Source organism: Heterodontus francisci, chromosome 27 (genome assembly GCF_036365525.1).
Source record: "Heterodontus francisci isolate sHetFra1 chromosome 27, sHetFra1.hap1, whole genome shotgun sequence".
Lineage (NCBI taxonomy): Eukaryota > Metazoa > Chordata > Chondrichthyes > Heterodontiformes > Heterodontidae > Heterodontus > Heterodontus francisci.
The window spans coordinates 62908770-62933938 of NC_090397.1; the positions used below are offsets into that span (position 1 = coordinate 62908770).

General features: G+C 42.1%; 1 protein-coding gene across 13 annotated transcripts in view; it reads right to left on the reverse strand.

The window, feature by feature from the left end:
- Positions 1-1201: 1201 nt before the first annotated feature.
- Positions 1202-25169, reverse strand: part of celf2 (cugbp, Elav-like family member 2) — a 567676-nt gene continuing 543708 nt past the window's right edge. For 10 of the 13 annotated variants that reach the window (XM_068059494.1, XM_068059489.1, XM_068059495.1 and 7 more), the window contains 7 exons: positions 16985-17020; positions 15354-15470; positions 13517-13696; positions 11806-11868; positions 7169-7312; positions 5226-5396; positions 1202-3894 (listed from right to left, as the gene is read on the reverse strand). In XM_068059494.1, coding sequence (XP_067915595.1) covers positions 5269-5396; positions 7169-7312; positions 11806-11868; positions 13517-13696; positions 15354-15470; positions 16985-17020 — 668 coding nt within the window. In that variant the 3' untranslated portion in view covers positions 1202-3894; positions 5226-5268. The remainder of the gene's footprint in view (positions 3895-5225; positions 5397-7168; positions 7313-11805; positions 11869-13516; positions 13697-15353; positions 15471-16984; positions 17021-25169) is intronic. The other 3 variants (XM_068059492.1, XM_068059502.1, XM_068059490.1) reach the window with 2 other exon arrangements.

Genomic DNA, 25169 nt, shown 5'->3' on the forward strand with positions numbered 1-25169 from the left:
CTCTGGACCATGGCTGGTCAGCTATGGAGTGGAAAGACGATAATCACAGATCGCTCACGTAGGGGGTTGGTTGGAAAATTTCTCAGCAACTACACACCCCAGAGTGTTTTTTCTGATCTGGCCCTGGAATTTTGCTTCTCGTAGGAAATTACTTGGCTGCAAGGGGGCGGGGGAGGGGGGAGGAGGAAACAGGGTGTCTAGACACGATGCTCCAGCCATCATGATTGTGAGGCAGACTGGGTGGAGCAACTCATTGTTTTCGAATGTTTGTATCATCACACTTGTAATCATTGGGAAAGTTTTCATTTAGAAAGACTGAGTTTTCAGGCTTCTCCCCTCCTCCTGCAATTGTCTATGGCCCACCTTTTAAGTTACCTTGGTCAGGTAGCCATTCTTTATATTCCAGCCTAATTGACTACAGGCTGTTAAATCTGGAACAGGAGGGGTGGGGCAAGAGGATCCAATCCAATTGTTATTGAAACACATGTACTTTCCAACAGGGCTCAGTGACAATGTGGGGATCAGCGGTCAACTGATTGTTTTCCTTCCCCACCCCCCCTCCCCCACACTCCCATTCCCTAGCCAAAAGGTTCTGGAGGATAATAAACATTGCTGAGGTCATCCATACTAAGGTCAGCTGACTTAGCACAGAGCAGAAACTGTCCTAAGTGGCTCAGCACCATCCCTCATCTGTGCATTTATCAATACAGCCACTGAGAGGAGCCTGTTCCCTAATCCAAAGTGGGCTCTTGTATAAATGGCTCATTTGATCCTTTAGGCTTTGATTTGACTTAACCTTTCAATGCATTGAAATAATAACCATTAATACAGCAACATGCATATCATAGCACTTTACAAGCCTACTTCTCGTTTATTTATTAGTTCACCTTTGTGTCTAATACTGACGTGCTGTGCCTTTCAGTCGCAGAGTGTAGGTTTTACTTGCCACTGGGACTCAAAAAAGGCATCGGGAAACAGTATAAAATAGCTGTATTTGTCCAAAAAAAGGGAGAGAAACAAAAAAACAAAAACAGTTAAATACTGAACTAAAACAGGAATGAGGAACAGAAGTAACTGGTAAGATTGGCAGTGTCTCGTCTACACAACAGAGAGAATAAACGAAAAAGGACGTGGAACAGTGAGTTTGCTGAACGCCAAACAACAGTGAACACCACCAACAGTACACAAAGAGAGACGAGTATTAGGAAAAATGGTTTAATATTTGAGACAGAAGCAAAAACTGCATCACACAATAACATACGTTACAAAAATAAGTCCAACTGTTCCACAGTTATGTTCACAATGAAGACAGAGAATCAGGAAAAAACTTGGATTTCAACAGCAAAAAGCAAACCCCTATTTTTTTTAAACTAATACAGTTATCCCACTGTAGGTGATTGAATACTGCTAGTCCTAATACCTTATGTAACTGCACAATACATAATTGAAGAGAAACTTACCCATTTTTTGACAAAAAATTCTTGACATTTAAGCATATGCAAAGAAATGAGGAAAGCAAGCCATAGTTTTAGTTTTTTGTAAATTCTTAAAATGAAATAATCGCCACTTTCTCTGCATCAACCAGAAATTAAACTCAAAATTAGTCATGACTGGGCCCACACTCAGGTAAGGCGCAGAAATATCCATTTTTCTAATTTCCAGTATAAAAAAATTCCACTGGTACAAAATGCATAATTACAATCAAGTTGTAGAAATACGAAAGCCCACTTTTTTTTTGAGTGTGTGTGTTGTGTCGACTTCTTTTCCCTCAAAAAACTTCCATCACATACAGAGGCAAAATGCACCAAAAAAAGAATTACAGCACTCACATGGGCTTGCGGTTCCCCCACTCATTTTGCATTAACTTTGGCTTTTCTCAAACAAATACTTAAAACTATATAATTTTTTTCTTTAAATCTTAATCCTAAATGATAATAATAGTCTACAAACACCAGATCTCACATCACAGGAGCACGAACACTTGTCTTGTGTGACATTTTCCAAAAAATGCAATGAAGCTACAATATTTTTCTTTTTTTTTTACTAAGATTTTAAAAAAACAGAAACAATGTGTTGGGAGAAGGGGGAGGGTTGGCAGTGGGGGAAATGAATTCAGAACAGAGTAGGCCAGAAATAAATCCCCAAGACGATGGAAGCTGAACTAACTTAATCTGCTCCCAGTCCTCATTGCGGAGAAATATTGGCCCATTTAATAGTTAACGCTTAATTACATACCGAGTGCATGCACAGAGGAATGACAAACATTTTTTGCAATGGTTAGAAAGTCATACGAGGCAGCTAAGGCTGCTTATTAATTAATTATATTTTAAAAAAAAGTTCTAAACATTCCTGCCTTGGGGTGCTGTTTTTTATTTTTGTGTGTTTTTTATATTTTATTTTTTTTAAATTTCACAACTATAAGAAAAAAAGCTTTGTGAGGTTTGTTTGCACAGCGTCTCTATGAATGGCGAGGTTGGGAAACATGGGCGCTTTTACAAAGAGAAGTAACAAACAATGAACAATCTCAGGCAACAAGACCACGGCTTTAGCAATTTAACAAACTTTTTTTCTCTCTGGTTTTAATCTATTATTTTTTTCCTTTAATTTTTTTCAAACATGAGAGAATTATTACAAAACACTCAAGTAACAAAATACCCATGGTTATCAAATTACTTCTCACAAATAATACAATTAAGCGCTAGGCAGGAAGTACCTTTATTTTGTTTTTGGAATTTGGCACTAATTCCACTGATTTGAATTGCTGTTTTCTTCTTTCCCCAAAAGAAAAAAAAGCCAATCTCACATTTTGCTGAACAAAGAGTGCGTCAAACTTATAAGCCCACAATGAAAAGAAAAAAAAACAAAATTGGACGTCAAAACGCTTCACACGCAAAGCACTAGATTTTTTTTTGTCCTGGAATTGTATAATTCTTTTTTCCCTTCTCACCCGACGAGTTAAGACTTTTTTTGGCCACCCAAATAAAAATCTTTTGCCGAGTGAACCAAAAAAAGTCTATCGTCTCACGAAACACTTAATTATACAAGCTTAAAAATCACGATGACACCAAAACTCAACCCACATAGTTACCAACGTGACAAAGTTTACACTTACTGCTTTGTTTTATCTTTTCCAATACACATAAACAGTATAAAATATAGGTCATTTAATGTGCATTTACCACAGATTGTCTAGGTGTGAATCAGTTCAGCAAAAGGTGACACAAATAGGTAGTCTTTCCCCAAACATGGGTCATCTTTTTTTTTAATTATCTTAAACTAGTCTACAAAAAAAGTGGTTTTATCTTTTCTATATATATCGATGAGAAAGTGAGCCACTTAAATGGCCTTATCAAAACTTTACACTGCCTGAAAAATGTAAAAACTATTACAGAGCTCTTGATAATATCTGACCAGTTTCAGCAACTGATCAGAAGTAGTCTGCTTCATTGAGAAACCAACATTCTGTGCCCTGGCCACATATTGCTATTGCTTTTCCAAGTGACCAGACAGAACGCCAATCCCTGTATAATACTTTCAAGTTTGTTTCATGAAAAAAAAAGAAACATTTCCGCCACAGGTTTTTTTTTTCCCTTCTCTCTCATTTTTTTTCTTGCTTTACTTCCTTAAAATAATTTTTTTCTTTTTCAGTCTTAACACGAATGCAGCTACGCTTTTCACATTGATCTCTTTAGAATTCAGAGCTATGCGAGGTCACATGCAAAAAATCTCGAAAAGTCAAACTAGGTCAAGGGGTCAAGTAGGAGGACCAAGTGTGATGTGAGGTCAGAAAGACATCAGAAACAATGACGGGACGATGAGCTTTTTTTTTTTGAATTTTTTTTGACGCCACAGGGACATGCTAGGCAAACGATGAACTAACGAGCATGAAGATGTCTAGGGGAAAAAAACAAGGAAGAGTCAAAAGTTACACAGAGTCTACGCAGCAGGAACAAAATCATTCTCATGGTTGCAGAAACAATGCAAATCTCAGTCATTAGAATCTATGAGCCATTCACATAAATTTGCATTTTTTTAATAACACTGTTAACAGAAAAAAGCAACGGCAACAGATAAACACCCAAAAGAATCCATCGATACTTTAAAACAGATAAAAGAGATGGATTGATTTTGGGACAGAAATACAGATTTTTAATTAAACAAGTATACAAACGAGGGGGGAAAAAAGTCACAAGATTAAAAAAAAAAACTTGAATTCGACTAGATAATGGAAGCTATGAGTGATGAGATACCACACAAGTAAAAGGTACAAAAAACAGGAGAAGCATGAATGTTGCAAAGTTGTGATTTGTGTGTGTTTAACTGCAAGGATAAACTCGTTCCCATTTAGCACATTTTAAGACTACTTCAGGAGGCAGGCTCTAACTATTATAGAGGATGAGTTATCTCATGTATCCAATAAATTAACTATAGGTACTTAATAAATAACTTCCATCTTTCTGAGGCAGTAAAAATTTGTATAAAAATAGAGCTGCTTTTTTTACAAATAAAATGTACAGGCCTGTGGCTTTCCTTCTTTTCATATTTGATTTAACCTTTAGTAAATGTTATCACTTAACCTTCTCTTTTATTTAACCTCTTGCCCCCTCCCGAAAAAAAGAGCCCCATATGGTGGCAGAAACAGATCTCAAAGGCTTTTGTTTACCAAAAAAAAAAGACCAATGCGATCTGATCCAAGAAAGTTGATTATCTAACTCGTGATCACGTCTTAATAGATAAATTCTCATTGCAGTGAGAATGAGAAAGAGAGAAAGAGTGAGAAATAAAATTAAAATATAAGAAAATGTTAGTGCTTCACTTGGCATCACTTTCAAACTAGGCCACCACATCATTAACCTGTAAACTGCTGGTGCCTTTCTAATCTATGTTAACTGGGTCCGTTAAGCTTAATAAAGCACCTGGTGCCCCATAATCACATGGGCCTGTTTGGCACCAGTGGCTGCTGAGTTAAATTGCACATTTCGGTTTTTAAAATCTTTTTTAAGACATTTTTTTTTTGCAAAATTCGATTTTTTTTTTTAACGGAACAAAGCAAAAAATTAAATACTGTAAATACAATAAGATTTAAGATACTAAACATAACGGGAATGGGAGGAAAACTGGTGGGGGAGGGCTGGGAGGGGAATGGAAGTGTAATGTTAGAAACTGTCTCTTGATGAATGCTGGCAATGATCCTCCTCAGCCACGGGCTGGTTCATGGGACTTACCCTAACAAAGCTAAAGTAACAGCATTAACCTTCCACACTAGACTCAGTACGGTTTGCTGTCATTCTTGGATCGTTTCAGCTGAACCTTTAAGCGCTTCATTCCAATCTGAAAACCATTCATAGCCTGGATGGCAGCCTGTGCAGAGACTGGATTGTCATAGCTTACAAAACCTGTGAGGAGGGGACGGAGTGGAGAGGGTGGGGGAAGAAAAGGAAGAACATTTAATAATCTCACTACAGGTCCAGCAAAAGAAAGACTTGTATTTATGAAGCTACATATTATCATACATCTCAGAAATGCGCCAAAACACTTCAAATATAGTTCATTACTTTGAAGGCATGTTGACTGTGGTCATACAGGCAAGGTTGCAAACTGTGGTCAAATGTATTCCAGGAGGTTTCAGCACATGACCAACACCTTCCCCCCTCCCCCCCCCCACTGGTGACCCGACATGTCCACCATCTCGAAGGACAGCCTGCACCATGCCAACTGGAAGGTGAACAGACTCTTCCATTGCCTGATTAAATGATTCTCAACTGTCAGACAAACAGCCTATTTTCCCCATCTCCAATATTTTTATAACTATGAACATTTATTTTCAATGCCCCTACAATTTTTCTCCAGGATTGGTTGAAGCAAGTAATCTTCAATTCCTGGTGACTCCAGGCCAATCCTGGAGGGTTGACAACCCTACATATAGGCCGAGATCCAGAAATCCTGATTTCAGGCTAATGATTTTTGGTTAGGGTTTAATTTATCATCAGTGAAATATCATGCACAGCTTTTCTTTGATTATGCATTTCTAATTGCAAGATCCAGGTTTCAGGAGCATTCATTTTTCATTGTGCTTTTTTTTTAAGGACTGGGAATTAAGCCAGAATCTAACCAGCCATTTGAATAACGCTTGTGCCAAGGAACTTCACCTGCTTCAAGTGTCATTGCCATGTTAGAATCTAGCTACAAATATTTCACTGCACCGTTATATTTGGGTATATATACTAAAATCATATAAAAGGCCTGTTTTGGATGAAGTAAAGAAAGATTGACTTGCACTTATATAGCTCCTTTCATGAGTTCAGGATGCCCAAAGCACTTTATAACTGATGAAACACTTCTGAAGTGTAGTCACTGTTGTAATGTAGGAAATGTGGCAGCCGATTTGCACACAGCAAGCTCCCACAAATATCAATGACGTGATGAGCAGGTAATCTGTTTCAGGTGTTGAGTGAGGGGTAAATATTGGCCAGGAAAACTTGGAGAATTCCTCTGCTTCTCTTTGAAATAGTGCCATGGGATCTTTTATGTCCACCTGAGGGGGCAGATGGGTCCTCGGTTAAACATCTCGTCTGAAAGACAGCACCTCCAACAGTGCAGCTTTCCCTCAGTACTGCACTGGAGTATCAGCCTGGATGATGCCCTTAGATCTTTGGAGTGTGATTTATACCCATGAACTTCTAACTCAGAGATGAGAGTGCTACACTTAGCAATTTTGACCTCTGTTACCTTGTCCAAGTGCCCATTCTACATGCGTGACCCTGGAGAATGGAAAGTCAGAAGACTATTTGAACATGGGTAGTAACAGCTGAGTCTTGTCCTGTCATTGATAGAGGTCGTAGGCTCACGATGGGGGAGCATGAACTGATTTTTCCTCTCTAAGGGAGGGGAGCTCAAGCCAATGGCATCAGTCTATCATTGTCTAGGTGAGACTGACTAATTCAGAACACAATGTGAATCAAACCTGTAGCCTTCTGGCGTGTATGACCGAGTTTAACACTGTCTTCTACATTTAACAATAGAGCCATTAGGAGAAGTGGTTCAACTCTATTTCCACTTGTTGAATCCATTTTATGGACTAACGCAGTCTGTGTGAGCACTAGCAGATCAGGCACCAACTCATACCTTTTTTTGGGCGATTCCGTGAAATCCATTCACACATACTTACCAAAACACTTGCTAAGATTGGTCTGTTTATCAATGAAGACTTTAGCAGACACGACGTTTCCAAAAGGCATAAACATCTGTAGGATGTCCTGATCGCCAAACTCTTGGGGAAGATGGTAAATAAACAGATTCGCACCTTCTGGCCCTGAGGATGAGATTTAACAAAATTTAAGTCAAACACACAGAAAAAAGACATACTATGTATATTTAAATTGACATCGGTGCTTTGTTCTATTTCTGAAGTGATCGACTTTAATTCAGTCAACATCTTTAAAGATGTGGTAAAAAAGGTTCTGAAAATACAAGCGAGCAACAGCCACATTGTCCTTGTGATAAGAACCTGAAGGCTCAGGTCCCAGTTCTGTCTTCACATAACTGGGAAAGTTTTGCCATTTCTCATCTGCCAGACTGAACGTAAGCAGATAGCAGAGGACTTGTGCTCGACATCTTGTGCACCTGCCTGATCTTGATCCCTCTGACAAGAGACTACCTTGAAGAATTTCCAAGTTTCCCCATCACCCCTCAGAAGAAGAGAATTCATCATTGAAAAAATTATCGGCATTGAACAACTATGCTAAACCCCCTATTACAGAACCCATTATGGCAGGCCAGGTGGAATACAAGTGACAATTCTGACAAGATCTATTCTCATGAGCAGCATCGATACACATGAGTTGAACCATGTCAGTAAGACATTGTTAATGAGCTACAGTCTCTACAGGCCATGGGGCAGGGGATTCATTTTAAGTTAAACACCAACATTCCAAGCTGTGGCAGCAGCATTAGACTGTCAGGTAATAATTCATTCAAGTGAATTATTGTTTTTAATTAGGTGATGAATTTGGCTGACCCAAGTACACAAGACAATAATAACTCCCACTCACTGATTAAAGTGCCTCAGCATTTAGCTAGCACACACAACCCATTTATTTCTAGGACGCTTGAGGTCAATAAACTGTGTGGTGTATTAGAAATTTATTAAAGAGGTAATGAGACTTCGCTTGGTTTTAAAGTGGCAATGAAAATAGGAGACATTGATTAAAAAACTGACAGACACTGCTAATTTGGCATTGTATAATATTGATAATCTTCATTATCAAATACCAAGAGTGACCATTATGATTTGACCCCAATGACATCCATTATCAATAGCTATTCTTAAATTAGCACTAATTTCTATCAACAATCTAATGCCAATTATGCCATGAATAATTCAATATCACCGTCATTATCACTCATTATCAAATCCTTAACAGCGCTCTCCACTCCGGTAGTTTTACCCTTTATTCTAGCTGCATCTATGTTATGTGGTGTTGAAGTCAAATACATCGTATCGACAACATTGAGACACAGGACAGCCACCTAGGTGGTTGTCCCTTGCTCCATTGAATAAACGCACCTGTTCCGGTTTGAGCAGTTGCATTTCACTTCCTTGTGGGCAGAGGCCCCGAAGACAAAGCTGCCCATAGACACTAAATTGGCATACTGATCAACAGAGCCACCATTGGAAATAATGTTACCCGAGCAGTTGGTTCTTTTGGTGTGGACGTATTTTGGTAGGGAAGCTGTAATCTGCAACAAACTCTGCTATACCTGACACTGGTACTTAATGCCGGATGGAGATGCCCAAAGCAGAATGGGTTCTACATCCCTCAAACTGATGAGATCAAATACACCACAAAAAAGCTTCTTTCTTCTCCTGGTGCATTCATTCTTCTTGTTGTCAGATGGCAGACATGCTCTGCTGCATCCTGTTGGAATGCCTTTATATTCATTTGCTTCTAAAATATCCTTGAATTTCAGCACTGTATCAAATCTTTCTTCGGACAATGATAATTTTGTTTTATTTAGAGATAGAGATAAGAATCTCCATCTGCCAGGGAGTCTCTGTCTGCATCCCCATGGTGCTGGCTAGTTTGAGAATGAATCCAGGGAAGCTCGGGACAATTTGTTATTATTGGCACCTTTGCGTTAGGAATACTTACTGAAGATTTAAGTTAAGAATGCCTTGCATTTTAGTAAATTTAAGTGGAGAGACTCTCTCCTCTTGATGACTAAGTAGCCAGTCCCCCATAGAATGTGGAAGATCCTGCAGTGAAGAAAGCAACTTTAATTGTGTATCTTGTTGGGTTTCCTTCATTCTTCAAAACGGATAATCCTCTGTTCCAAGTTCTCAACAAGGCAACCATCCGGTTCCTGTCCGAGGGTGTGCACTGCAAATACCTCATTCTTTTCACGCTCGGTTTCCAATTGCGAAAGAATGTACATACAAGTTCCATTATACATGGTGTGGGAAGAGGACATTAGATAGGGAACATTACCAATATCATGGACTTCAAAATATTTTAAAGGGATTTTCCCTCATCAAATTGAGATGATATGTGATGGGATACATTCAGTCAAAAAGTCGAAATGACCGTCACCAATCGAATAACAATTCTGAACCCCTCATCTCCAGCAAAAGATCTCACCTCCATTGACATTCATCCACTGCACCTCCGATCCTCACTTCAGACATCAAGTGCAAAATATCCAAAATAGCCCATTCATTCATCTACCTCTGCCTTCTCCAACTCCTCCCCACCTCCCTCGGTTCAAAGCATTCCTCACGCCCTCTCTAGGCTCAACCCCCTCCGACCTATCTTCTCAAACTCTTCAGTTTCATTCCCACCTTCTCCGTACCCCTTGTTAAACTCATTTGATCAATGGAGCCCTCAATCTCCTCTTGCCCACTTTGTGACCACCAAAGCTCCCTCCCTCAGCCATGCTCACTGATATCATTAGACTATTTTCTATCATATGGCACTGTGCTTGTCTCTGACTGAATTTTAATACCACCCTCTCCTTCTCAACAAATCCACTCTCGATTCTCCATTCTTTCCAATTCCTCACCTACCTCCAACCATCCCTTTCCCTCTGGAATGCGTCGTTGCCTCGCAACTACCCTCCATCCCTGCCTGTTTGAGACGCTACAATGCAATTTCCACCCGACCTTTTCACACTGAGCTGGTCAAATCCATGACATATTGAGAGACTGGTTGCTGTTCATTATCTCACCTCAGCCTCCGCCCTCCCCTCCAGTCCACCTCTGACCTCTCTTAGTCCTACTCATACTTTTCACAAGTAGATACTGCAGGGCTAAGCATACAAACGTCTGCACCCAGAACTCACCTGCCAGGAGTGTACATCAGATCATCCAGGGTGTGCTCCCCATGATTGCCCCTCCGTCATTCTTCATCAACGTTGGGAGTAATTGTGAAGAGCATGCCCCAAGATATCTTAATAAACGTTTTCTGCTGGGGTGCTCATACATAAAATCAGTCTTCACATGCCCTCCGATGGCTTATTCTCCCCATGGCTGCATGTTTTCCCGACTGTTGTAGAAACTCTGATTCATGTCTTTATCACCTTGGGGCTTGATGTCTCCAGTGCTGATATGGCCAAGCGCCGCACCTCCGCCTCTGACAAGCTACAAATCCTTCAGCATGCTGTATCCCAGGTGCTCACTGGCACAAAGTTCCACTTTCCTAACACCATGACAAACTCCACTTGTGTTCCGTTCCCAGTGAAGTGATTTAAATATTCTTGCATTCCAATTATTCCACAGTCTTGCTCGAAAAGTTACCACCCCGCACCCCTCCATCCATCCTTCGTTAGGAACATAGGAACTTGCGGAGGCCATTCAGCCCCTCGAGCCTATTCTGCCATTCAATTAGATCATGGCTGATCTGTGACCTAACTCCATATATCAACATTTGCCCCATATCAATTAATACTTAGTTAACAAAAATCTATTAATCGCAAACTTAAAATTTACAATTGGTCCAGCATTTACCGCCATTTGCGGAAGAGAGTTCCAAACTTCTACCACCCTTTCTGTGAGGAAGTATTTCCTAATTTCGGTCCTGAAAGGTCTGGCTCTAATTTTTAAGACTACTCCCCCTAGTCCTAGACTCCCCAAACAGTGGAAATAGTTTCTCTCCATCTACCCTATCTGTTCCCATTAATATCTTGAAAACTTCTATCAAATCACCCTTAACCTTCTAAATTCTAAGGAGTACAACCCTAGTTGGTGTAATCGCTCTTTGTAATTTAACTCTTGGAGTCCAGGTATGATTCTGATAAATCTACATTGCACTCCCTCTAAAGTTAATATATCCTCCCGAAGCTGCGGTGCCCAGAACTGATGACAGTTCTCCAGGTGTAACCTAACCAAGGCTTTGTACAGCTATAGTATAACTTCTACTCCCTTCTATTCTAATCCTCTAGATATAAAGGCCAGCATTCTATTCGCCTTTTTGATTATTTTCTGTATGTGTTCCTGACATTTTAATGATCCATGTACTCAGACCCCCAAGTTTCTTTAGACCTACAGTGTTTCTAGCTCTTCACTATTTAGAAAATACCCTGTTCTATGCTTTTTGAGTCCGAAGTGGATGATCTCACATTTGCCTATATGAAAATATATTTGCCACTATTTTGCCCATTCACTTGCTCAGGGGTCCCCACCTCCCCATTGATAATCAGTGTTTCTATGACCCTGCTCTATGGAACTCCTTCCTCAAACCTCTCCACCCCCTTCCTATTTTCAAAGGCCTCAGACAAACCATTCTCTGCCACTTTGCCGTAACTCCCTACCTGTGCCTCCAGCTTGCTGCCCAGTGTTGGGTTCTGCTCTGCAAAGTGTTGTGAGCCATCTTTCTGTACGTGAAAGGAGCACATCAGAAATCTATGCAGCCATTGAATACTAAAACCTGCCATTAACACCAACATATCTTTTCACTAGTAACTTGACACCAATAACTTTATGTACCAACTTACTACCAAAAATGTTCATTACCAATTTAACATCAATAACGTTTATTAATTTAATACCATACCCTTCAGTAATACCAATAGCTTTAATTGGCAATTTAACACTTGTGTTTAGAATTAATCACCTATTGTACTCGTTAATATTGCTCAGTAGCAATTTAACAACAATAACTTCTGTTCCAATTTTATCAATTTAATATTCATTACCAATAACGTTCAATACTGATTTAACGTCAATAGCGTTCAAGGCCAATATATCAATACAGGCAGCATTGCAAGTTGTGTTCATCACCAATTTGCACCCATAAGCAGCATGTACTATAAAACAACTCAGATTAGTGAGAAAAAAATACTATTTAGCTATGTATGTGAATTGAGCTAATCCTGAGCAGTGCTCAATTCCAAAAGGGTAGGGCCAGTATTCTGAACCTTAATGTTATCAAGGAAATGAACAGGCAAAGCCACCAGTCATAAAAGGAGTGGATAGAACAGCTGATCTGGCAGCTGAACAATGGAAGTATTGCAATGGACAAATCAGCAATTTCACCAACTGCTTGTACACATGGTGACCTCGCTTGGTGATTCACCCAGGATTGCAATTTTTGAATAGATGCGAATCTAGCTTGTGTGAATACATTTATTACCAACTTAACACCAATATCTTTCATTATCAAATTACAACCATGAACTGTTATCAGCATCTCATTTGTTATAATTCATTGGCAATTCAACACCCAAAGTAGGTTTTGTCAATTTAACATGGATAGATTTAATTTCCAGTTCAATACTGATAAATGCCATTACCAGTTTCACACAATGGTGGCGGGGGGGAAACTAGACTTTAGTGGGGGGGTGTGAGACAAGTGGATCAGCTGCTTGTATGTACACCCTGCGGCATTTGCTTTTCCATCAAAGTCAATGAGATGGGGAACCCAGCAGGACATAAAATGGACGTCAAGCTCCTACGGCCTCTTTTGCCTCCCCTATGTTGAATTGTACCCCCAATTTAATGGTGGTTTAACAGCAGCTGAGTTCATTATCCATTTGACAAAAAAACAATGTATATCGATACATCACCAAAGAGATGGAGATAGGCATCAATCAACAGCGTATGTTATCCATTGGCTGCTAACAGGGCAACCTCATTAGCTGATTGGACAACTTGCCATGTCTTATCAGTACTCCAATAATGGATGCCACTAGGTTTCAACTGTATCTGACAGGAACCGAAGCTTCAGGCCAGTAGTTTATAGAATCAAAGGCTGATACATTATAGGAGGTGGCCATTCAGCCCATCTTGCCTGTGCCAGCTCTTTTGAAAGAGCTATTCAATTAATCCCAATCCCCTGCCCTTTCCCCATAGCCCTGAAAATTGTTCCCCTTTCAAGCATTTACCTAATTAATTTGGTCCCTTAATTCCTTCAATGTCTTGGAATCAACTCTTGGCTTCATTGGATTTTGTCAGAAAATGTAACCCTGCAATCTGTGCGCTAAGGAGTCGGAGGGGCAGGGGGCTGAGGGAACAAGCACTCACCCTCCTTCTGGCTGCCTGCAGCACTCTGCTGTTGAAGCAGGCTTTGACTGTACAGTGTGGGCAGTGCAGCCGCTGCGTACTGCTGGATTCCTGAGTAGGCCTGGGTCAGCGCGTCCATGGTACCACCCGATCCATTCGTCAAGCCAGTCGCTCCGAGTCCGCCATTAAGCGCCGCCATACCTGAGAGCATTTGAGCAACTTTACATCAAACCAACAATAAAGAGAAAAAATTGCACTCATTCAATAGTTCCTGACAAAAAGGGCTATCCTCTCACATTCCCAAATAAGACTTTCACTGTTCAATTCTTTGTCATGCAACATGCCAGCAACATGCAACTGAGTCGGGATTCTCATAGACTTGAATGGTTGTGGAGATGGATGATGTTCACAATGTGTTTGTTGCTAAATGGTTTCCGTAGCTATTTAATTGTTATATTTGCCGACATTCACCAGAAGCATAATTTAAAGCAGAGATTGAGTTTCAACAGTAACATATTAAATATATTTGTACGGAATTTATTTTAAAAAAAGCTCTTCAGTCTTTTGGATGTGTAAATCCAAAGCAACAGTATCTTCACAAAAGATGAGCTGTCAGCCAATTTCCATTAAGATAACATTCCCTCCAGTCTGGAGCTCTGGGATGCATCAACTGACAGCCTGAATTTATTTTGTAGATCTCTTGGAGTGGATCCAGATCCCAGACCATCTCCTCCTCCAAACAAACTGGAATTTCTTAAATTGGAATGGTTTCACATTAAATGGATGTTCTACATTAGGGTTGAGCCAAGTAGGCCAGTATTTCCCAATATGGAGTTAAAGGAGACCTGGCCATTTAACAAAGGCGTTATAGAAACCAACAAATAGTTTCCATTTTATCTTGTAGTTCTTCTTCCTCACCATGTAGGGTCCCAACTTACCCTGTTCGAGACAGCCTGCTACCTAGGCCTCTGCCAATGCTGACTGCCCTATAATTTGTTGCCAATTTGATGCTTAGGCAATTGGGCTCAAGTACCCACCCTCCCCCCACCCCCCATTCCCAAACCCCAATGATTTTCCTCCCTTCCCAGGGAAGTGCTTAGTCTCCACTTGGCACCTTTCCCTGTAAGTATGAATGTTTAGGAATTTGTGTTTATGCGTTTATGTACGTGCTTTGCACGTGATGTTCCCCCCTCACAGGGAATCTCGAACTAGGGAGCATAGTTTCATAAATAAGGGCCCGCCCATTTAAAACAGAAATGAGGAGGAATTTCTTCTCTCAGAGGGTCGTGAATTTTCGGAATTTTCTACGCCAGAGTGTTGTGGAGGCTGAGTTATTAAATATATTCAAGGCTGAGTTAGACAGATTTTTGATCTACAAGGAAGTCCAGGGTTACGGGGGGGGGGGGGGGGGGCAGGCAGGCAGGAAAGTGGAGTTGAGGCCACAATCAGATCAGCCATGATTTTATTGAACGGTGGAACAGGCTCGAGGGCCTGAATGGCCTACACCTGCTCCTATTCATTTTCTTATGTGAATTGACACCAGTTTCCCAGTGACAAAGAGGTCGATGTTATCTGTGCAACGAATGTCAATTAGACACCACTTACAGGCCTTTAGATTTAAAAAGTAATAGCTCGTCACGTGATACGTCATTCAGGAGTCTCCTTAAGGATGAGAATGCTTGATAACATTGAGGTGACTTTCTGAAATGGTTCTCTGTGACTAGCAGATGCCGCTATGCAAAACATAAAACCACAGGCTCCTTTTCCCTCGTGTCCCCTCCCCATGCACCCCTTCGCACCCCCCCACCCACCAAACCGACCCGACCGCCAATCACCCCCACCCAATGTTGTACTGTACCTGCCAAAGCATTAATGTTATTTAACCCAACAGTAGCTCCGGCCAGCCCCTGGAGTGTTCCCAGGGAGGTCAAGGAATTCATGGCAGCGCCAGTGCCGGAATTTGTTGTTCCTGCTACTGGAGATGTGGAAGACGCACATGAGAAAGAAGAAAAGAAAACATTATGACAGCATTTAGAGAGGGAAAAGAAAAATCAAAACTCTGGCAGTCCCCAAACTGGTCATAGGCAGACCAGACTCTAACGTAAGCTGGCAAAGGGCAAGTGGTAAGGTAGAGGGCATTCAGTATGCGTGCACACACCTTTCAGATACCAGCTCTACGATTCTCTAAATAAACAAGAAAACCTCTACTCTAAGATGGAGAAATGGGAATTTCCTCTGTTGTGCTGTTATTTACAATTTCACATGACAGAGGAAAGCTCTCCCTCCCCATGCCCAACTTTCCGAGTTAAGGTTTTGCCCTAAAAATAACACAAAATCTTAATGGAAACTGTGCCTTCATCACAACAGCAACAACAACTTGCATCTATGTAGCGCCTTTAATGCGGTAGAATGTTCCAAGGTGCCTCTTGGGAGGGTTATCAAACAAAGTATGACCCTGAGCCAGATATTAAGACAGGTGACCAATAAGCTTGGCCAAAGAGGTATGTTTAAAGGAGTATCTTAAAGGAAGAGAGACAGTAGAGAAGCAGAGAGCTTTATGGAGGGAATACCAGAGCTTAGGACCTAGGCAGCTGAAGGCACGGCCGCTAATAGTGGAATGATGGAAATCAAGGATACGTAATCACTTGGTCAGCTCTAACAAAGGCAGACTAATCCCCCTTCATCCACCCCATGTAGTGTTTTCCCCCCCTCCCCCAGCTTGCCACACAATATTACCCTACAGCACTGAAATTTATGAAAGTTAATTAAAATTTTTAAGAAAAATTAGTTGACCTCCTGTGTCATTGCTTGTAGCTTTCTCTTGAAATGGTCAATTACACCAGATCATCCGAATACAAGTACTACATTCTGCACCTACATATGTCAGTATAATTTCTTACGTCACCATTTATAATGGAAACAGGAGATGTAAATTTTAATGTTGTAATTAGAGCATTTCGTCAGTGATGGTGCTACATCACCTCCACTGGCAGGAAGATGCAATTACACCATGACAAGTTTACAGAGACAGTTTCCATGAAAAATGTAGGCACAGGACTTTATAATGGTAAAAATTTAGGCAAGAAACATACACACTGGTAAGATTAGAAATACGTTTTGGTCTATCGTTTGTGGCATTGGACGTGGGGAGTCAAGACCAAGTGTATTCTTCAACTGACGTGGCTTAAAGGGTGACGGATGATAGGGCCAGATGCGCAGAATGCAATTTTAAAGTTGTACAACCTATCCTTATTTCCATTATAAATTCCAAAGATCACACTTACAATGGAAATGGCCTATGTAAACATGTCACACTGTAATTACACTGTCCCGCCAGTGACGGTGTGACATGTGACATGTTTACACTGGCAACTTGGAATTTATAATGGAAAAGGTACACACAGATGCAGCAGGATATTTAACATACAATAGATTATATATAGATATATACAGTCACAAAAATCAAAAAGTAATTTATAAAATACATACCAGGCATCGACTGCTGATTGCTGTTTCCCCATTGCACTGCGGGAACAAATGTAAAAACACTCACACACATGCGCAGACTACCCCTATCTTCTCTACTAATTAACACTTCTTTTTTAAGTAATAGAATATCTCGTTTATCAGATTATTAGTTCACAAGTCATCATTAATAAACAGCCTTCGGAGATGTGTCTGGTGTTTTCCAGTCACATTGCTCTACATTCCCAATAAACCATCTGCTGCTTGTGTTACTCAGTTTAATTGTCCCCGCTTTTGGAGAAAATACACTTCCTGGACAACAAAAAGCTTATGGCTCGTGTCTGAGTTGCTACCTTCCTGTACTCCACACAATATTTCAAGAACCTGCCTGCACTCAATATCAACGCATATGCGCTCTCAAAGACGGGTCATAGGACAGTGATCAGGAGCGGTAACGCTGCCTGATTGTACTGTTGGCTTGGCTTTGTTGGTACCACTCTTGCATTTGAGCCAGTCCCACCTGAGAATTGGACACATGATCCAGGTGATACTTCAGTGCAGGACTTAGGAAGTGCTACAGCATTATAGCTGCTGTCCTTTGGTTGAGTTGTTAAATCAGGGTCTGGTGGATGTTAACGATCCCATGGGGCACTTTTATTTTTAACAAGAGCTGGAAGTTCTCCCATTGTCCTGAATAACATTCAAAAACAAGTAATCCATTTCTTGCTCTTTGCAGAACGTTTTGTGCGTAAAATGGCTGCCGTACATGACTACATAACAAGAGCGACCACATGTTAGGGCATCACAGAAACACGGTAATACTCTAAATACAGCTCTTTCCTTCTTCCTTAATTTCCTATTCCATAGCCACTGAACCCAATTGAGATCAGCTATTTCAGTAAAAGACTTTGAATATAACCTGGGGCCTTCTTGATCTGTATGGCTCAGTACACAGGGTACGATCTCACTCCGACCGCTGGCGCAATCTCACCCCGACCGCTGGCACAATCTCACATTCATTACTGAGCCAGGAAAGTGCCACAGTCAGTCCATTGGCTGATCTCAGTCAGCTCAGCAATAACGGCATTATCTGGTGTCAAGCCTCAGTTCATGAGCTAAAGGAATAAATCAGCCAAGGCTCCTGCTTCTGACTGTTTTCCAGTGACTCCCACTGCAAAATGAGCACATGCATGAGGATGTGGGGTGTTGACAGAAATAGCCTCAACTATGCTGTTGCTTGGCAGGTGTGCAGCTTTTACGTGTAGGTCTGAAGACCCAGCATAAGTTAGTTAACCTCAGAAGGGAGGGTGGCGGGGGAAGGGAGTGGATAAGCTTTTCTATAAACCAAATCACTGTTGAAGCTATCAGACCTGTGGTCATGCTGACTTGTTCAGTGTTCAGACTGTCAAAGCAACACTACAATCAGTTGCATAGTGTCTTTAAAATAGAAAAATGTCCCAAGCTGCTTCACAGGAGCATTATCAAACAAAACCTAACACAGAGTCACATAAGGAGAGATCTGAGCTTAGTTTAAGCATTGTGTTAAAGGAAGAGATGCTGGAGGGGTTTCAGGAGGGAATTCCACAGCACAAAACCCTGGCAGCTGAAGACACGGCTGCCAATGGTGGGGCGATGAAAATCAAGGATGCACAGGAGGCCAGAATCGGAGGAACACAGAGGGTCAGAGGGTTGTAGGGCTGGAGGAGGTTACAGAGATAGGGAGGTACTAACAACAAAACTTCATTGTGCCCGGAAGAGGTGATGCAGGATGACATATCGCACTATCAGAGAGCCGATCTGACCGACAGCCTAAAGGAAACCTGTGTCACATCCAGCACAGTGAGCGCTGCCTTCTGTTCTTATAGGATGACAGCAGACCTCTTACTGATCAATAATACTGAATGGAGCCAGAGTTGTTAGCTGTCTAACATGTTAAACTCTACTGACAGAGAGACAATGAAATGTTTTGCTGAAAGGCAATAAACTTCATTCGGGAGATTTCAGATCAGGCTCAGCGTCCTATTCTTCCAATGCTTGTTTTTTTTTTAAACCAAGGTCCCCAGTAAGAGATCCCCACTAAACATTGTCTGGGCTTATGTTCCAGAATGATCACTGAATGCCCAATTTGGACTTTAGGTAAAAGCTTTCTGAACACCTGTACATTCAATATGACCTTATCATTCTGGCCTCTCTTTCTTTCAAATTTGTTCATGGGATGTGGGCCTTGCTGGCAAGGCCAGTATTTATTGCCCATCCCTAATTACCCTCGAGAAGGTGGTGGTGAGCTGCCTTCTTGAACCGCTGTAGTCCATGTGGTATTGATACCGCCAAAGTGGTGTGATAGGGTATTCCAGGATTTTGACCCAGCAACAATGAAGGAATAACAATACAATTCCATGTCAGGATGGTGTGTGGCTTGGAGGGGAACTTCCAGATGGCAGTGATCCCATAAGCCTGCTGTTCTTGTTTGCGGGTTTGGAAGGTGCTGTCAGATGCCTTGGCAAGTTGCTGCAGTGCATCTTGTAGATGGTACACACTGCTGCTACTGTGAGTCAGTGTCTTTCTCTTTTAGATCTCCTGTGCATCGCTAGCATTTCATGTTTTTATTTCAGATTTTCAAGAGTTTCTCCTTGTTCTCTAAACACCACTGATCCATAAAGTTGTGCGATGTCATTCTTAGAAAAGTTCACCGTGTTATAAATGATTCCATTACCTCTATCACTGTGAACCCAGATTTTCCTCATTCTTTCAACATTCATGATTCAAATCATTGCAATTATTATAAGAAAGTTTGGAGCTCAAGCTCATCAAATCTGCAGCACCCAGAGAATGATCCTTCACACCACTCCTTGCTCATCTCAAGTTCTAAAGAACATTAAGTTCCTTGCCCACCTCTTCCAACAAAGTGAAGCAGTCTTGTTACTGTCTCCAAGAGCCTTCATTCCTGCCTGCTTTGTGCTTGTATTTGAGGCTTTGAGCAAAAATGTCAATATTGATCAATTTCCAAATCTCCTGTTACACCTCAGCTCCAAGGATAGAGCGTACTGCTGTCCATCAGCCCACTGCCACATTGAGCAGGAAAACACCCACAAAAGAGGGAGCATGAATAGGAGGCTGAGCCACCCAGGCTGCTGTTTCTAGACTGGATTTGGCAGAGGCCTAAACAAGGGCTCATCCACCCAGCTCCTCTCAAATGGGGAGTCGTGAGAGTCATGCTGGAATCTAAAGCAGGAGGGAAAACAGTGTGGGGGTGTTGAGCACAATACACAGATCAGGATATGTGATATGAATTTTGGAATTGACAGTGAAAAATGTTACAGTTTACAGTGTATTTTTATGCCGTAAAGGGAATGATCCAGGAGGCAATATCCTATTTCTTAGCAAAGAACCACGGGTAACTTTCAATCAAAACTTCTTAAATGTGTAACACCCTCTTCAATTTTAGCAAACCCTTTGGGTACAGAGAATTAATGCAATCATCAGACTCTGCACTAATTTTACTCAGTATAATGATCTAATTTATAATCGTGTTGTGGAATATCCATATATATGTTGATTTCCTATGATATTGCTTGGGGTGAGTCAGAGGGCGGGGGTGTTTTATAATAAAATGGTGTTTATCACCAATGTGTGATGGGGCCAAGTGTTCCAGGAAGTAAGTCTGACACTAGCAGGAAGTGGATGCATTGAAAACAGCAACAATGCAAATACAGCAGGATGATCCAAGCCTAGTCGGCGTTGCACTGGTCGATCTTGGGACCTCTGGACCAGAGAAGGCAAAATGAAAATCAGCCAGACTCCTGCTCCCAATCACTTTCCAAGAGCGAAGTTTTCACAAGTGAGTACTAGGTCAGAGCAGTACCAGGCACAACAGTAATGCCCTTCATGGTCAAATCTGCCTGCTGACACTTAAAGGCCGGGCTCTTTAGGGTGAGGTATGAGAGGACGAGGAGCACTCAAGAAACAGTACCCCGGTGCAATTCAGTGCTTTTGGAGGGGAGAAAATCAAATGAGGAAATGAGGGTGAAGAAGAAAAGAAGTCAAAAGCATCAAATGTTAATCGTGATTCTTTTGAACAATTTTCAAGGCTTCCTGTTTAATTTTGATCTATACTGGATAATTGATCTGCAAGCACCCAGAAGCAGCTCTGTGGCCAGCTCAGGACTGTGTCTAACACTGGATTTGTCACTGATGAGTATAAAAGCTGGTAGAGGCCCACTGAGGGTTACAGTATCTGACAGAGTATTACTGCACCCTGGCTGACAAAACCTGAGAAGCAACTGTAAAAATTTCCCCATTAAAAAATAACTGAACAACAGTTCTGTCTTACATGGCACTGAGAGCAGATTCTGCATCACTGCAATGTCTGCTGAGCTCACTGCACACTGGGTCACTGCCTCTATGAAATGCTGTCAAGTGTAAATACTAACTTTTGATGCTGGCATTGGTTGGAGGGGTGAAATCATTCTTATCGAGCATAGCCTCCATGGGGTAGTGGTGGTGGGAGGACGGGGGAGTGGGAGGACAGATTTAATTGGCAGATTGTCAAGGCTGCAGAGTATCACTGGGACAGCTTTAAAAGAATATTCTATAATTCAAGAGAAAAGGGAGTTCTTCGACACGGTGCAGCCCCAGGAAACAAGAGAGTGTGTCTGCAGACATTCAGTTTGAGGCCACTAGCAACCTTATTCTTCTGTAAGTTGCTCCTTTGATGAACCTATGGCATAACCCTCTTCATTTGCAGACCTTCCTCCATTTCAATCGCTGGAAAAACATTACTTGGAGCTAGAGTCTAGCAAAATATGATCTGGAATGCACTGCCTGAAAGGGTGAAGGAGCAAGTTCAGAAGTATCTTTCAAAACAAAAAAGTTTCAGGGCTGTGGGGAAAAGCGTGGGTATTGGAGTGGGGGCAGGGGGATTGGGTGTAATTGGATAGTTCTTTCAAACAACTGGCACAAGCACGATGAGCCAAACAGCTGCCTTCTGTGCTATAAGATTCTGTGATTCTATGATTGAATAAGAACTGCTTTTAAACAAAACTCTCGTCCCAGCTCCGTCGAAACGGATACTGAGAGCCACAAGAACAAATAACCATGGGGCAACTTGTACTGCTAAATAAAATATTTTTAATTGTGAGCAAAATTAAGATGACAGATCTATATTTTTATTGCCCCTTATCACATCTCTCAGAAATGCCCCAAAGTGCTTCAGTTACAATGAATTACTTTGAAGTGAAGTTTTTTTTTTTGTTATGTAGGCAAATATGGCAGCTAACTGACAAACACCACAGAACAGCCAGTTAATATTTTCAATGAGATGAACAACCAGTTAATATTTTTCTTTTTTTTAACATTTCTGTTTAGAGGGCAATGTTGGTCACGACATCCTTTCTTTGAATAGAACGAGCAAATCATTTATCATCACATGTCTCAGTTTAATGATTCATCTAAATAATGGCAACTCCAACACCGTAGCACTCTTTCAATTACTGCACTGAAGTGTCAACCTAGATTATGTGCTGTAGTTCTAGATTCAGACACAAATTTATGACTTTCTGACGCAAATGCGAGTGTGCTTGCAAGTAAACCAACCTGACATTTTTTTTAAATTAATTCACAAGATGTGGTAAGGCCAGCATTTATTGCCTAACACTAACTGCCCTCGAGATGTGGCGGAGAGCTGCCTTCTTGAACTGTTGCAGTTTGTGTGGTGTAGATACTCCCACAGCGCTTAGGTAGGGAGTTCCAGGATTTTGACCCAGCGACAGTGGAGTAACAGCGATATACTTCTAAATCAGGATGGTGTGCGACTTGAAGGGGAACTTGTGGTGTTCCCAATCGCCTGCTGCCTTTGTCCTTCTAGAGGTCATGGGTTTGGGAGGTGCTGTTGAAGAAGCCTTTGTGAGTTGCTGCAGTACATCTTATAGATGGTACACACTGCTGTCACTGTGCGCTGGTGGTGGAGGGAGTAAATGATTTTTTAAGGTGCTGGATGGGATGCCAATTAAGTGGGTTGCTCTGTCCTAGATGGTTTCCAAGCATCTTGAGTGTTGTTGGAGCTGCACCCATCCAGGCAAGTGGAGAATATTTCATCACATTCTTGACTTGTGCCTTGTAAATGGTGGACAGGCTTTGGGGAGTCAGGAGGTGAGTTACTTGCTTCAGAATTCCCAGCTTCTGACCTGCTTTTGAAACCAGAGTATTCATGTGGCTGCTTCAGTTAAGTTTCAGGATGTTGATAGTGATTCAGTGATGGTAATGCCATTGAATGTCAAGGGGAGATGGCCAGATTCTCCCTCGTTGGAAATGGTCATTGCCTGGCACTTATGTGGCATAAACGTTACTTGCCACATCAGCCCAAGCCTGAATGTCGTCCAGGTCCTGCTGCATGCTGAAATGGACAGCTTCTTATCTAGGGAGTTGCAAATAGAATTGAACATTGTGCAATCATCAGCAAACATCCCCACTTCAGATCTCATGATGGAGGGAAGGCCATTGATGAAGCAGCTGAAGATAGTTGGGCCTAGGATACTACCCTGAGGAACTCCTGCAGTGATGTCCTGGGACTGAGATGATTGGCCTCCAACAATCACAACCATTTTCCTTTGTACTAGGTATGACTCCGGCCAAGGGAGAGTTTTCCCCGATTCCCACTGACTTCAAATTTACTCCTCATTGCCAGTTTCGGCAAATGCTGATGAAAGGTAATTGACTTGAAAGATTAACTCTATTTCTCTTTCCACAGATGCCACCAGACCTGCTGAGGATTTCCAGCATTTTCTGTTTTTGTTTTAGTCAAATGCTGCCTTGATGTCAAGGGCAGTCACTCCCACCTCACCTCTGAAATTCAGCTCTTTTGTCCATGTTTGGACCATGGCTGTAATAAGGTCTGGAGCCACGTGTCCCTGGCAGAAACCAAACTGAGTGTCAGTGAGGTTATTGAGGAGTAATTGCTGCTTGATAGCACTGTCGACGACACCTTCCATAATCGTCTAGGGAACAACATAGGTGACTGCAGGCAAAATGCTTATAACTATTTAAACAATGTAAAGTTCTGTTTTTAAGAGTGAAATATTACAGTTATAAGCTATTCTTGATTGTCGGAGTATCTGCATAACTATGATGTCAGGGTCTATTGGTGAGTTGTGGTGTATGAGCTGAAAATAAAACTGAGTTGAGGTGGGGAGTTTCCCTGAATTGCCATCAGTCCCAAGGCTTAAAAGCACAGAGGGATGGACTAGATCACCCAATCACACTGCAGTCACAGTGAAAAATGGCAGGATTTAGAGAAACGTGCCAGAAGCTACCATTTATACCAGGGCTGTCCAACGTACGGCCCGCGGGCCAGGATCCAACCTGCCAAAGGTTTCTATCCGGCCTGTGGATGTATTTCAGAGATGACAAATTTCCCATTGGCTTCTTCTTCCAGACCGGCTTTTAAAAAACATCGTGCTGTCACAGCTGACAGCAGGAACAGCGCTTCCCAACATCAGTCAGATTTGGGGTTTTCCAACAGCTTCTGACTAATAAAAAAGCCCACCAGAAAACCCCGAATCTGGCTGAAGGTCAGAAACCACTATTCCCCATCTCAGCAGACATTAGCTGTGAAAGTGATGTTTTCAAAAATAGCTGACTGAACACGAATCCAGATGGTGTTTCCAGTTGTAATCTTAAGCTGCTGTGCTGAGGACTCCCACACTCTGCAACTGTCAGGGCAAGGGCAAGAGCGGGGGGGGGGGCACAGAGAGGGACGGACGGACGGGGGGGAGGGGGGGGTGGGGAGAAGAGAGGGACGGACGGGGGGGGAAAAGAGAGAGGGACGGACGGACGGGGGGGGGTGAGAGAAGAGAGGGACGGGGGGGTGGGGGGAGGAGAGGGACGGACCGGAGGGGTAATAGAGGGACGGACGGGGAGGGAGGGGGAGGGGCGGACGGGGGAGGGGGGACGGACGGGGAGGGGGGGACAGGGGGGCATGGGGGATGGGAGGGACGGGGGAAGGAGGGAGGGACGGGGGAAGGAGGGAGGGAGGGAGGAAGAGAGGGAGGGAGAGAGGAGGGGAGGGAAGTGGGGTAGGGGGTGGAACGACGGGGATGGGTATTGAAGAAGTGGTTGAACGACACGGGGGGGGGGTTTGTGGTGACATAGAGAGACAGGAAGAGAGAGGGAGTGACAGAGAGTCAGATCGAGATCACGCCTAACAGATGGGCAT